General features: G+C 48.2%; 1 protein-coding gene across 2 annotated transcripts in view; it reads right to left on the bottom strand.

The window, feature by feature from the left end:
• The window catches only part of PABPC1 (poly(A) binding protein cytoplasmic 1), a 541,973-nt gene that overhangs the window by 151,585 nt on the left and 375,370 nt on the right, over positions 1-15,018 (bottom strand). For both annotated transcript variants that reach the window (XM_085605165.1, XM_085605166.1), the window contains exons 11-12: positions 12,463-12,576; positions 12,233-12,387 (exon numbers count right to left, since the gene is read on the bottom strand). In XM_085605165.1, the coding sequence (XP_085461291.1) occupies positions 12,233-12,387; positions 12,463-12,576 (269 nt within the window). The remainder of the gene's footprint in view (positions 1-12,232; positions 12,388-12,462; positions 12,577-15,018) is intronic.

The following is a 15,018-nucleotide window of genomic DNA, read 5'->3' as shown; positions in this document are numbered from 1 at the left end:
TGCTGCCACGACACAAGTCTGACCTCCTGCTGCTGGGAGTGATCCCAGCCAGGGAGGCCTGGACAATAGGTTTCCTGCTTGGGGAGGTGCTAGCACCTCCCCAGACAGCCTTTAGTGTATTGGGGCAGGGTGGGCTGAAAGGAATGAGACATGCCTGGGGCACACAAGGTGTTCCTTGCATAGTCCAGTTCAAACCGGCGCTGGGGCACTCCAGCCCCAGCTCTGGCGCGAAACTGGACAAAGGGAAGTGGGTGTAACCACCCCCTCCCAGGTCCCACCCATAAGGCGTGACCTAGCAGGTATCCCAGCCCCCCAGATTAGTATAAGAGTGGGAGTTGGGCCTCAAGACTTTAGATTATCCTGAACCTGCAAAACTGAACAGAAACTCTGGACCTTCGACATTCGACGAAAGAAGAAGACTGAAGAATCTCCCTTGTAGCCAAGGAGTGGCTACCCTGTGCAAACAGGCACCATCAAGTGACTACCCCTTGCTTTGTGAAACGTTCGACGAGGAACCGATTGCAGAGCCTGACCAGAGCCTTGATTTCCAGACTTCTCCGACCCTCATCCACATCTGCAGCAGAGCTGAGATCCGTGGAGGCGACGAGCGACGTGGGACCGGCTACCTGGGAAAAGTGGCTAGTAACTTACAGCGCAGCTTCTGAGGTACCCTCGAAGTTGTGCACCGGGGATTGAGAAGCCCCAACCCCAAGCACCATCTGCACCGAAGACCAGCCCCCCACACTCCACGAGTCCTGCGTGGGGCCCTTCAGCATTTTCCTGCTTGCCGCGTCTGTCCGGTTGCTTGCCCGCTGGCTAGTGGCCTTTGTGACGACGCTCCCTGAAATCTTCTGCGCTGGTTTGGCTCCTCCAGACTGGCTCCCGCTTCTCTGCAAAGAAGAAGCACCCCAGACCTTCCTGGTCTGCACCAGAAGCAAGTCCCTTGTTCTTCGTGGGTTCCGCTTGCCAAGGCTTGGTGAGTCCTAGTCCAACTTCGACGCCGCCGACAGCAAGAGCCTTCGTGGGACAGCTCGCCTCCTGGTCCTGGTCGTCCTCGACGCTTCCTGGTCCTCCTGGCTGCAGCGACAAGCTTCACCTTCACCTGCAACTCTTCACGACATCGCCTGGTTCCTTCCTGGTCCCACATGGTCACTGGCTAGTGACCTTGACTCTGTCCCCTCTGCTTGCAGGTTTCTTCTCTTCTTGATCCCAGGCTTGGGATCCACCGGACACTCTCTCCTGACTGCCTGTCAGCATCTTTCTTCAGGCATCCATAGGAGTCGACGACGAAAACGACGCATCTTCACCCCTATGCACCCGCAGCCTGTGGGCTAGGTAACTTGGGTACTCCGGTGCTCATCAGGATAGTGACTATCCTAGTGTCTAGTTTTCAAGTCTCAACTTCCTAGCTACTCCGGAAGTGTCCTAAATCTATCTATTTCTAAACTGTAACATTGCTATTGACTTTTACGCATTACGCGTGAGTGTTTCCACTCTGCACACGAATCCCGTGGGCCTCCCACCTCCTAACTAACGCTAGTGTAGGGTAGCCCCAGCGATTCCCTAGGCCTAGGCCTATTCTATTTCCGTGACAGTGGTTCTTATACCACTTATTTAGTATATGGTTTGCGTGGCCCCTAGGGCCTAACTGTATTACTTACCTGTGTGACTTACTGTATGCATTAATAAGACTGTGTTGTACTTACCTCTAATCTCATAAAGAGTGCTGAGGGTTTGACTAGAATAAATACACTTTATTTTATATATATCTGTTGTGGTGTCCTTTCATTTGGTATTCAAGGGATTATATATGGTATCACAGCTGGCTTCACATGCCATTCAGAGTTTAGCCTAAGACTGCTCTTGTCCATGCTACCACTAGGATAGCTGGTCTATAAGGTTGACTTTACAACCAATCACCATAAGGGTATTTGGACTGATATAAGGTGTACACTATAACTAGTGACATCATACATCAGGCCAACTTCTCACATTGGTGAGCAGCGGTTGGGATCTGAGCTTGCTGTTGTAATACCATTGTAATCTTGAGATACTAAATTGAAAGATCACACAGATATTGTCTAGGTACATATAACATAGATTATTATACTTAAGTCCTACTGGACTTTGTAGTTGTAGGTTGAAGGGAATAACACACCCTGACTACAACTACTAGAAAGGTTTAGTAGATACAACTAGTGTAGGTAGGTGCACACACCACACCCTCACTAGATCATGCCTCTGGGAGGAGATCAAGTAGATGCTCTCTCAGGAGGGGCAGGTCTGCAAAAGACCCCCTCTAGGTATGATACCTTCACATTCCAGGAGATGAGACATTTGTGTACCTCCAGAGGAATAAAACAGGGTGCAAACCCTACCCTCCTTCAGTTAAGACAGCTCCTAGAGGAGCATGATACTCTTAGGGCCTCTCAGGCAGGTACCCTAGGTACAGAAGGGGGTCTACCCACCACAGAGGAGTCAGATGGGACTTCAGAGGAAGAGGTAGACAGCCAGGGCCAAGTAGGAAGACTTAGCCAGGCAAACCTAAGTTTACATGGGAGTTTGCATGGGGTCCCCCCATACAGACCCACAAGTAGGCTTTCACAGAGAAGCAGGAGGGACAGATCCCCTTCAAGGGAATCCATCCACTCCCATGTCTCTAGCATCTCTAATGCTTCCTCTCACAGGGGAATGACTTCACCTGAGAGAAAGGAGCATGAAGCCAGAATGAGGGAAGCTAATCTGAGGATTCAGAGGGAAGAACTTGCCCTTGCCAAGGAGAAGCTTGCTCTGGCTAGAGAGCAAAAGTTAAGTGGGTCAGAACCCACTGGTGGCAGCAACATTCCTAGAGATAGAGACAGGCACTATGATAATAGAAACCTGAGCAAGATTGTCCCTCCCTACAAGTGTGGGGATGACATCCACAAATGGATAACTGCTTTGGAGAGGGCTTGCAAAGTACAGCAGGTACCCCAAAGTCAGTGGGCAGCTATCTTGTGGCTCTCCTTCTCTGAGAAAGGAAGAGACAAGCTCCTCACAGTTAGTGATGAGGATGCAGATAATTACACTGTCCTGAAGAGTGCTCTGATTGATGGGTTTGGCCTAACCACTGAACAATACAGGTTGTTGTTCAGGGATACCCAGAAGACACAGACTCAGGACTGGACTGACTTTGTAGATTGTGCCACTAAGGCTCTGGAAGGCTGGCTATTGGGAAGTAAGGTTAAGGACTATACAGGATTGTATAATTTGATCATGAGAGAACAAATACTTAACAACTGTCAAAACCAGCTATTGCATCAACACCTGATTGATTCTGATCTGACTTCTCCCCAAGAATTGGGAAAGAAGGCAGATAGATGGGTCAGGACTAGAGTTAAGCAGAAAAACCAGAACCAGGGCGGTGATCAGAAAAAGGCAGACCAGAAGGGTAATGATCAGAAACAAAAAGACCAGAAGTCTTCACCAGGCCCCCAAAAGGCTCAGGGGGAGGGTGGTTCCAAAAAGGATAAGAAGAAAGAAGGCCAAAAGAAACCATGGTGCAACTATTGTAAGTCTACCTCACATTGGTTTAGTGAGTGCACCAAAAAGGATAAGCCCCCAGCCACCATTGCCCCTAAGGCAACTGTACCCCCTAGTTCAGCTGTAAGTGGTGGTTCCCAGCAAAAGGGTGTAGTAGGGTTGACCCTGGGAACTGAGGAGGATTCTGGCCTAGTCAGAGTACCTACTCAGGCTGTCCTGATCTGTGATGGGGACTTAGCTTTGTCCTCTACTGTAGGCCCCAGTAACCTGGGCAAGTACAGACAGACACCTTTTATCAACCAAAGAATGGCTCAGGCCTACAGGGACACTGGGGCTAGTGTCACAATGGTGACACCTGCTTTTGTGGACCCTGGACAGATCATACTAGGTGAGAATTACCTAGTGACCAACGCTAGCAATGCCACTACCTCCCATAGTGTGGCTATTGTTAACTTCTCCTGGGGAGGGGTAACTGGCCTCAAGAAAGTTGTTGTTAGTTCAGACCTTCCTGTAGAGTGTTTACTGGGCAATGATCTTGAAACTTCAGTTTGGTCTGAAGTGGAGTATAGGACCCATGCAGAAATGCTGGGGATAGATGCACATGTCCTTGCTGTGACCAGGTCACAGGCCAAAAAGTGCAACACTGAGCAAGTGCTGGATCCTGAAATTATGGACCAGTCACAATCCAAGAGAAAGAGCAGTAGGGTTAAGGCTGTGCCTTCCCCCCTGCCTCAGGTGGTGGATCAGCCCTCCCAGGAGGATGATTCTGAGAGCCCTGAAGGAACTGTCCTAGAAGAACTTGAACCTGATCAGGTTGAGTTTCTTGGGACAGGGGGACCTTCCAGGGCAGATCTGAGGCAGGCTCAATTAGACTGCCCCTCTCTTGAACCCCTCAGACAGCTGGCTGCTGCTGAGGCTGCAGGGAATGCTCAAGGTACCCATCGAGTGTATTGGGATGAAGGGCTACTGTACTCAGAGGCTAGAGACCCCAAGCCTGGTGCATCCAGGAGGTTGGTCATACCACTGAAGTTCAGAGGCTTCCTTCTAACCTTGGCCCATGATATTCCCCTTGCAGGACATTTAGGCCAGAACAAGACTTGGGACAGGCTTGTCCCTCACTTTCACTGGCCCCATATGTCAGAAGATACTAAGGAGTTTTGTCGCTCCTGTGTCACCTGCCAAGCCAGTGGCAAATCAGGTGGCACCACAAAGGCCCCCCTCATACCACTACCTGTGGTGGGGGTCCCCTTTGAAAGAGTGGGCATAGATATTGTAGGACCAATGGACCCACAAACAGCATCTGGGCACAGATTCATACTGGTGATAGTGGACCATGCCACCAGGTACCCAGAAGCAATTCCCCTGAGGACCACAACAGCTCCTGTTGTGGCAAGGGCCCTGCTTGGAGTATTCTCCAGAGTGGGCTTTCCAAAGGAGGTCATTTCTGACAGAGGTGCCAACTTTATGTCAGGATACTTGACTGCAATGTGGAAGGAGTGTGGTGTTAACTATAAGTTCACCACCCCCTATCACCCACAGTGCAATGGGCTTGTTGAGAGATTCAACAAGACCCTAAAGGGAATGATAAAAGGATTACCAGACAAGCTTAGGCGAAGATGGGACATCCTTTTACCCTGCCTTCTGTTTGCTTACAGAGAGGTCCCACAAAAGGGGGTTGGCTACAGCCCTTTTGAGCTTTTGTTTGGGCATCCTGTAAGAGGACCCCTGTGTTTGGTAAAGGAGGGATGGGAGAGACCTCTCAGACAACCCAAACTAGACATAGTGGATTATGTACTTGGTCTCCGCTCCAGGATGGCAGAGTATATGAAGAAGGCTTCTAAAAACCTTGAGGCAAGCCAAGAACTCCAAAAAGCTTGGCATGACCAAAAGGCTGTACTGACTGTTTACCAGCCAGGGCAGAAAGTGTGGGTGTTGGAGCCAGTGGCCCCAGCAGCACTCCAAGACAAATGGTCTGGACCCCACACTATTGTTGAGAAAAAGGGAGAAGTCACCTACTTGGTGGACCTTGGGACTCCCAGAAGCCCCCACAGGGTGCTTCATGTCAACAGATTGAAGGCATATGTTGACAGGGCAGACATGGGGCTACTCATGGCTACAGATGAGGGGCAGGAGGAAGAGAGTGACCCTCTCCCAGACCTGTTGACTCAGAACCCTGATGATGGCTCAGTTGATGGTGTGGTCTTTTCTGACAGCCTCACTGTCCATCAGCAACAGGACTGCAGACAAGTTCTGCAGGCCTACAGACATATGTTCTCTCTGACCCCAAGTCAGACAAACTGGTGCACCCATGAGGTGGACACTGGTGACAGTCTGCCTGTGAAGAGTAAAATCTACAGGCAACCTGACCATGTCAGGGACTGCATAAAAGTTGAGGTACAAAAGATGTTGGAGCTGGGAGTCATTGAACCTTCAGAGAGCCCTTGGGCTAGTCCTGTAGTCCTTGTGCCAAAACCTCACACCCAAGATGGTAAGAGAGAGATGAGGTTTTGCGTGGATTACAGAGGTCTCAATGCTGTCACTAGGACAGATGCCCACCCAATACCTAGGGCAGATGAGCTCATTGACAGACTGGCAGCTGCTAAGTTTTTGAGCACATTTGACCTAACAGCAGGCTACTGGCAAATCAGACTAGCTGAGAGTGCAAAGGCCAAAACTGCTTTCTCGACCCCAGGAGGACATTATCAATTTGTGGTAATGCCCTTTGGTTTGAAGAATGCACCTGCCACTTTCCAAAGGCTGGTGAATCAAGTCCTTACTGGGTTGGATGATTATTGTGCAGCTTATCTCGATGATATTGCTGTCTTTAGCTCCACCTGGGAGGATCACCTGGTCCACCTGAGGAATGTTTTAGAGGCCCTGCAAAAGGCAGGCCTCACTATCAAGGCCACTAAGTGCCAGATAGGGCAGAGCAAGGTTGTATACCTGGGCCACCTAGTTGGTGGGGGTCAGGTTCAACCACTGGAGAGCAAGATCCAGACCATAAAGGACTGGGCTCCTCCAACTACCCAGACTCAGGTCAGAGCTTTCTTGGGCCTGTCTGGGTACTACAGAAAGTTTGTTAAGAACTATGGGTCCATAGTGACACCACTTAATGACTTGACCTCCAAGAAGATGCCAAAGAAAGTTCAGTGGACAGCAAGCTGTCAAAAAGCATTTGATGACCTGAAGCAGGCCATGTGCAGTGCACCTATTCTGAAAAGTCCAGACTACTCCAAAGAGTTCATTGTCCAGACAGATGCTTCTGAGTTAGGTGTGGGAGCTGTTCTTTCACAACTGAATGTAGATGGTCAAGACCAGCCAATTGCTTTTATAAGTAGAAGGCTGACCCCTAGAGAGAAACGTTGGTCAGCTATTGAGAGGGAGGCCTTTGCTGTGGTTTGGGCCCTGAAGAAGCTGAGGCCATACTTGTTTGGCACTCACTTCAAGATTCAGACAGACCATAAGCCCCTCTTGTGGCTAAATCAGATGAAGGGTGAAAATCCCAAACTTCTTAGGTGGTCCATTTCCCTACAGGGGATGGACTTCACAGTGGAACATAGACCTGGGACTGACCATGCCAATGCAGATGGACTCTCCCGATATTTCCACTTAGAACATGAAGACTCAACTGGTCAAGGTTAGTTTAATGTCCCTAAGTTTGGGGGGGGGTTGTGTAGGAGAGTAGGGTCTGCTTTCTATGTTCACCCCCACTTTTTGCTTTTGCTTTACTGGTTTTCGACTTAGATGTGGCTGTGGGCCTGCTAATCAGACCCACAGCCCTGCTGTTCTCTCTCTAAATTACTACTATGTACTTTAGGTGCATAACCCATTTGGATAGGATCACCTTATTGGGCCCTGTACAGTGTACCCTAGGTACCCAGGGCATAGGTGTACCCTAGGCCTACCAGGGGCTGCAGCATGTATTGTGCCACCCCTGGCCTGGCCTTTCGTTTTGACACAACTGGCTGATCACTCAGCTGGGGCAAGGTCGTGTAATCACCCCTTGCTTAGGTGTAGTATTCCTATACCTAACTTACATATGGACACATGTGTACCTATCAGTCACTCCTATGGCAGGCCTTGACAATCCTGGAGGCAGAGTGCTTGGTAACATGTGAGATGGTGCTCTAGCATGAGCTGAGCCTGTCTGCAGCTTTCGGAACCATGTCCTTATAGCTGTTCTATGATATAGCCTACCATATACTCTTAAAGTACCTTATAATCTTAGACGGTTATGGTAACTATGGTTTGGCTTTATCAAAACATGTCGTGTAAGGTGTCTAACACTCGGGAATAATACCCCCATGCCATTTCTGGACATGAGAATATTATTCCCCCCTTCTAGAGGGAAAGACATGTTAAAATCATACTTCAACTGTTAGCCTCTGACCAAAGCCTCAGCATCACAAAATGGATGCTGCTGCCACGACACAAGTCTGACCTCCTGCTGCTGGGAGTGATCCCAGCCAGGGAGGCCTGGACAATAGGTTTCCTGCTTGGGGAGGTGCTAGCACCTCCCCAGACAGCCTTTAGTGTATTGGGGCAGGGTGGGCTGAAAGGAATGAGACATGCCTGGGGCACACAAGGTGTTCCTTGCATAGTCCAGTTCAAACCGGCGCTGGGGCACTCCAGCCCCAGCTCTGGCGCGAAACTGGACAAAGGGAAGTGGGTGTAACCACCCCCTCCCAGGTCCCACCCATAAGGCGTGACCTAGCAGGTATCCCAGCCCCCCAGATTAGTATAAGAGTGGGAGTTGGGCCTCAAGACTTTAGATTATCCTGAACCTGCAAAACTGAACAGAAACTCTGGACCTTCGACATTCGACGAAAGAAGAAGACTGAAGAATCTCCCTTGTAGCCAAGGAGTGGCTACCCTGTGCAAACAGGCACCATCAAGTGACTACCCCTTGCTTTGTGAAACGTTCGACGAGGAACCGATTGCAGAGCCTGACCAGAGCCTTGATTTCCAGACTTCTCCGACCCTCATCCACATCTGCAGCAGAGCTGAGATCCGTGGAGGCGACGAGCGACGTGGGACCGGCTACCTGGGAAAAGTGGCTAGTAACTTACAGCGCAGCTTCTGAGGTACCCTCGAAGTTGTGCACCGGGGATTGAGAAGCCCCAACCCCAAGCACCATCTGCACCGAAGACCAGCCCCCCACACTCCACGAGTCCTGCGTGGGGCCCTTCAGCATTTTCCTGCTTGCCGCGTCTGTCCGGTTGCTTGCCCGCTGGCTAGTGGCCTTTGTGACGACGCTCCCTGAAATCTTCTGCGCTGGTTTGGCTCCTCCAGACTGGCTCCCGCTTCTCTGCAAAGAAGAAGCACCCCAGACCTTCCTGGTCTGCACCAGAAGCAAGTCCCTTGTTCTTCGTGGGTTCCGCTTGCCAAGGCTTGGTGAGTCCTAGTCCAACTTCGACGCCGCCGACAGCAAGAGCCTTCGTGGGACAGCTCGCCTCCTGGTCCTGGTCGTCCTCGACGCTTCCTGGTCCTCCTGGCTGCAGCGACAAGCTTCACCTTCACCTGCAACTCTTCACGACATCGCCTGGTTCCTTCCTGGTCCCACATGGTCACTGGCTAGTGACCTTGACTCTGTCCCCTCTGCTTGCAGGTTTCTTCTCTTCTTGATCCCAGGCTTGGGATCCACCGGACACTCTCTCCTGACTGCCTGTCAGCATCTTTCTTCAGGCATCCATAGGAGTCGACGACGAAAACGACGCATCTTCACCCCTATGCACCCGCAGCCTGTGGGCTAGGTAACTTGGGTACTCCGGTGCTCATCAGGATAGTGACTATCCTAGTGTCTAGTTTTCAAGTCTCAACTTCCTAGCTACTCCGGAAGTGTCCTAAATCTATCTATTTCTAAACTGTAACATTGCTATTGACTTTTACGCATTACGCGTGAGTGTTTCCACTCTGCACACGAATCCCGTGGGCCTCCCACCTCCTAACTAACGCTAGTGTAGGGTAGCCCCAGCGATTCCCTAGGCCTAGGCCTATTCTATTTCCGTGACAGTGGTTCTTATACCACTTATTTAGTATATGGTTTGCGTGGCCCCTAGGGCCTAACTGTATTACTTACCTGTGTGACTTACTGTATGCATTAATAAGACTGTGTTGTACTTACCTCTAATCTCATAAAGAGTGCTGAGGGTTTGACTAGAATAAATACACTTTATTTTATATATATCTGTTGTGGTGTCCTTTCATTTGGTATTCAAGGGATTATATATGGTATCACAGCTGGCTTCACATGCCATTCAGAGTTTAGCCTAAGACTGCTCTTGTCCATGCTACCACTAGGATAGCTGGTCTATAAGGTTGACTTTACAACCAATCACCATAAGGGTATTTGGACTGATATAAGGTGTACACTATAACTAGTGACATCATACATCAGGCCAACTTCTCACAATGACTATACACAGAGATCCCCTACTACAGAAAGACTTTTCCTGAGGGGAGGTGGTCACACCTCCCTCCAGGTCAGGTAGAGCCATCTGTGGCAAGGGAGATTCAAAGGCCTTGCTGCCTTTGTAATGCGACCCCAAGTCTCTCATGCTATCAGGAGCAGGCCCCCTTCCTGTCTCCCCTCCTTTTCGGCGGAAAGACAGGCAGGAAAAATTACAACAGCCCAGAAGGTGTGCCCACCTCTGCCATACCCCACCCCTCAGGTGGGGGAGGAGACATGAAGCCCACTCTTCAGTGCGAGCCATCTTGCAGATGACAGGCACTCTCCAATCAGGATTATGCTCAGTGCCCCACGTGGGGTGAGCACACCATGGGTGTAGTCGCCCTAAGGTCAGTAGCCCATTGGCTACTGACCTCAAGACCCCTAAAACGCCCCTAAATACAGTATTTAGGGGCAGCCCTGAACCAAGAAGACAGATTCCCGCAACCTAAGAACGACGAAAGACACCCAGCAGAGGAGACTGCAGAAAAGAACTGACTTGTCCCCAGCCTTACTGGCCCAGAGATCCTGCATCAAAAGTCACCTTGTCCTGCAGCCAGCGACCTACAAAACCCTTGGGAGGACTGACTTCCTTCAAACGAAACTCCCAAGACAGACTGAGCCTGCAGAAGACAAAGAAACCCGATGCCTGGAACGACCACTGCACCCAACACCTACAGCTCAAATCCGGGTCGCCCACCGGTCCTAGCGAAGTCCCACAGCGCTCCAGAGTCAGTGTCTACCGTGGGTTGACCCCTCCCAGACTCCCCGACGTCACCTGAAGCCTCTGCACAGAGACCACCTCCAATTGGGAATGGCCCAGTAAGGTGAAATCTGACCTGAATAGACACCCCTACATCCAGCCGCCCTGCAGAAAAGAACTCAAATTGCACCTATGTCCCCAAGACCTCCAACTTACCTGCTATTGGTTTATCCCGGAAGTCTTCCTGGACCGAGCTTGCAGCCAAAATCCAAAACCGGCAACTCCCATTGAAAACCCAACACCAAACCAGCACCCTGCCGCTGCTGTGGGTGCACCTTGTGTGCTAAATCGGATCCCCCTTTGCCCTGAGCCTAACTCCAGGAGATTTGCTCCCACAACCTTGTGGCCTGCTCGTGAGCAGCCACCAACTGGAGGCCCCCTATCCCGCATTGGATAACATTGGGCATCAGCACTCTGCACCAGCCACCCTCGTGCCGCTGAGGGTGCTTTCAGAGTGCATCCTTGACCATGGGGGAACCCCGGTTCTAACCCCAGAAAACCAACCTCCAAACTTAAGCACTTACTGTTAAATCAATAACCTGGTTTTCTCCCATAGGACTGCATTGACTGCTTTCTGGTGAAAAATCTGTGGTGTTGGTTTGTATCGGAACCTAAGAAACTGCAAATGTACCAAAACGGATTTACTTATGTTTATTCTAGGAAATGTCCCAGTGTGATATACAAGCATATCACACGGAGTAGAAAAAGTAAGTTAAAAGTAATCTGTAAAGTAATGTGAAAAATAATCTGAAAAGTGACTTCGAACTGTTGACTTACCTGTAAATCAACCAACTGCATTTGAACCTGCATTCAACTGTAATTTACTGCATAAATATTGCAAAGTATTATTTCACTTACCAGCACCAGGCTTGGCTGTAGAAATAAAATAACCAAATACTTTTTAAATAAACAAATTGGTCCGAGTTCAGTCTGAGTGTGTGACATCATTTCTTCCCCGAGTGTGTACAACAAATGCTTAACACTACCCTCTGATAAAGCCTTACTGCTTGCCTACACTACCACAAATGGGGAATAAGGTGCTATTTACTTTAACCTCTGCCTAACCTTGGGGTTCTACTACACACTGTGCACACTATACCTCATTTTGGTATAGTATATACAGAGCCAGCTTCCTACACTGGTTGGCAGGGACCTTGTGCACTTGCAATCGAAACCACATCATTGTCCAAGCAAAATGTGGGGTGGCTATGTCAAAAGAGGCACTTTCTCAAAGAGTTTTTATCTGGCAGGCAAAAAAGAAAAAGAGGACTTTAGGTGGGGCAGGATTCTATTAATGGCACAAGCAAAAATGAATGCATATAGGTGGTTTTCTGTAATGCCAACTTTAACCTTGTCTTAACTTCAGTAACCTGGATGAAATCATTAATTTAATCTCTTGGTATTTATAATATATACTTTCTTGGACATTCAGGATTCAACTTGGAAGTATCTCCTACAACTCAACATTGATAGAATCAATCTAATCAAAAGCAACTCACCTGCTGCATTGTGACTTGAGGCTGTGCACTGAGATGCTGCTGGGGATTACGGACACCTGCAGCATACTTGTATTGAGGAACAGCTCGTACTGCAGGAGCAGTTGCAGCAGCAGCAGCAGCTGGTCGTGGCCCCATTGTTTGTGTTGATGTATTAGCTGGAAAACAGAACGCAAGCTAAGTAAATGAACATCTATGGTTAGCTAAAAAAAATATATGTGCTGACTACTCACCAACACGCTGTGCAGACATAACTCTTGGTACTTGAGAAGAAGTTGGTCTCATAGCACTAAATGTTGGCGGCCTTGGAGCAGCTGGGCGTATTGCACCAGGCATGTTCTGGAAAGCTGCATTTAAAATATCGAAAATTGATGTTATGAAAATTTTAAGTGGGATTACTATTCTTTCATACAGTTACATTCAAAATATCAATTCAGTTTAGCCTTAATTTAGGAGTCATTACTCCAACCTAGGATTTATTCAAACAGGCCAGCAAAAGAATGTTCAGCAACACTTTAGTGACAAGTAACTAAAATGCAACAGCACTGGTGTATTTCACAGATTCACATGCTGTGCATTACATATCAGGCTGGGAATCAGTTTAATACGCAACCTTTCCATATTGTTTTCATTGGCTATGCTTTTGTGCACCGCTTTGCTTCTTCTATGTAATACTTTACTGTTCTCAAGGGGTATCGGTATGTGTAGTGCTTACTCTGCCTGTGGCATTGGCTGTTGGAAGTAGGCTGCAGTTGTGTGGACTGGTTGACGTGGACACAAGATCACTTTTGGTAGGACCTGAAGGTTGGTCCTCCATGGTCACTAGTCCTTGTGTATCCGTAGTTACAATTCCAGTATGGGGAGTGTTTGTAATTCACTGACTATAGCAAAGATATGGCAAAGAGCAATGCTGTTTTCATTGTCATACGTTTGAGTCCTGTTTTGTGCATGAGCGGGACCCTAATTATCTGTGTTAGGACCAGGTCAGGTTTCACGTAGGCGCAAACAATTTTTTTCAACAACTTGATTAGTGTAGTAAAGAGGCTTTTTCCTACAATTGCAGATTAGTGTATTTTGAAGGATCTGTATGATAGACCTGCATCTAGGTCGGGTTTGGTACCCAATGATTGTCGTCTCCCCTGTTAAGTTGTGCAAAACTTTCCTTTCTACACCACTGGACGAATCTGTTCACTTGGCTGTACAGCATTTATACATCATGGGTTTTCTGGCTTCTAACTTCTATGCACCAGGCGTCCACATTTTATGTCCTTGAGAGCCATGCTGCTACGCTAGGACTAGATAGCCCCCTTTTTATTGATAGCAAGTTCTGAAAGGTTGGCAACTATTACAGTGCTTTGTGCCACTTCCATCAGATATAAGAATCATATTTTGTCTGCCTGGACCATCATCCAGATTATCTTCAGGCACGTCTGCTTACACATCCATCTCTAGAGGTGGGATCGGTGTAAAGTGTATGCAAATTTCACCTATAAGTTTGTCGAACGCACTTCATACAGATAAGCAATGAGGATAACTGGAAGCGAAGTTTGCCATTTTCTGTTTACGTGGTTTGTGAACAAATTCGTGAAAGGGTTTTAGTGTGTAGGAAGTGATGGCGCTCAGCAAGTATGCGTGTAGGGTGTTTAGGTAAACTACAGTAGAAAAAGCAAGATGTACAGATTTCTTCAATGGTAATGGATGTTCTTTTATTCCTTTGAGAAATGCAACCAGCCGACACGTGTTTCGTCAGGGAAAAATAATCCCACGAGTCTTCAGGGCCCAAAACCGGTGATAATTCCAACCCGGGAACCAGCTTGTGTCAATCATAAAATCGGGTAGGAGTAGGTATGCTTGGTTATGCAAATCTCAAGAAAACTGTGCTGCGATTAGGGGATGAATAATAATCTAAATAGTAGTGTATTGAAGTAATTAAAGGTCAATAATCAACCAAAATGCGGTTGAGTATGCGATCACAGCGATGGTGACGAGGGAGTAGAACACGTGAGTGTTCATCATGTCTTTTTGATAGAAAAAACGATCACGCGTCCTGGCGGCACCCATTCTAATGTGTTTGTGTGAATAGGTCTGTTTGTGGGGTAATGCGTGTACTACCTCTTGGTCTACTTCCCACTCACATGAACTGTTTCGTCCACCTAATTTGTGTGCTTCTACATTAAGCATACTTTGAAGGTGTATGGCTATCCGTGGTAAATTTGTCTGTATTGCTTACTTTCATATTTCCTCTGCAAGCGTGGATGGGATTGGGGATCTTGTTCCAACTCTTAGTAAGGAAAGAACATTGTGGTCACGTTGTCAGTTTGTATCTGGTCCCCTTTCTTCTGAAATGCCTGTGGAAAGGTTTCAGCACTAAGACAACTGTCTAACTCTAGACAACTTACGAGCTTCACTCCATCCTACCAGCTCCAGTGACCCGACGTTGAGAACCCCAATATGTGCACCCCACCCCAATGGGATGCATCTGCTGTGATGGTTACAGAAGGGGACCGTTGTATGAGGGGTATGCCTGCTGTGATGTTTTCTGCTTTTCACCTTTCTGTACATTCCTCTGTGACAACCACTAAAACCTCTTCGCTCCTCAATTGTACCTAGTGGCTTTGAAACAATTATTGGATCGATCTCATATGGAGTCTGGCAAGAGGAAAAGAATAAATGAAGTGCATCAGTCCACCATACCTATTAATTTCATCTCTGCTTCTGCTGGCTGAGGCAAGCTTGCTGTTTCAATGCAGAGCGCTCTATTGTATCAGGAATTCTTTTGCCTTTACAGA

This window comes from Triturus cristatus, chromosome 5_1, assembly GCF_964204655.1.
Source record: "Triturus cristatus chromosome 5_1, aTriCri1.1, whole genome shotgun sequence".
NCBI lineage: Eukaryota > Metazoa > Chordata > Amphibia > Caudata > Salamandridae > Triturus > Triturus cristatus.
Note: the sequence above shows the minus strand (reverse complement) of the source record. Positions and strands in the feature narration are given on the sequence as shown.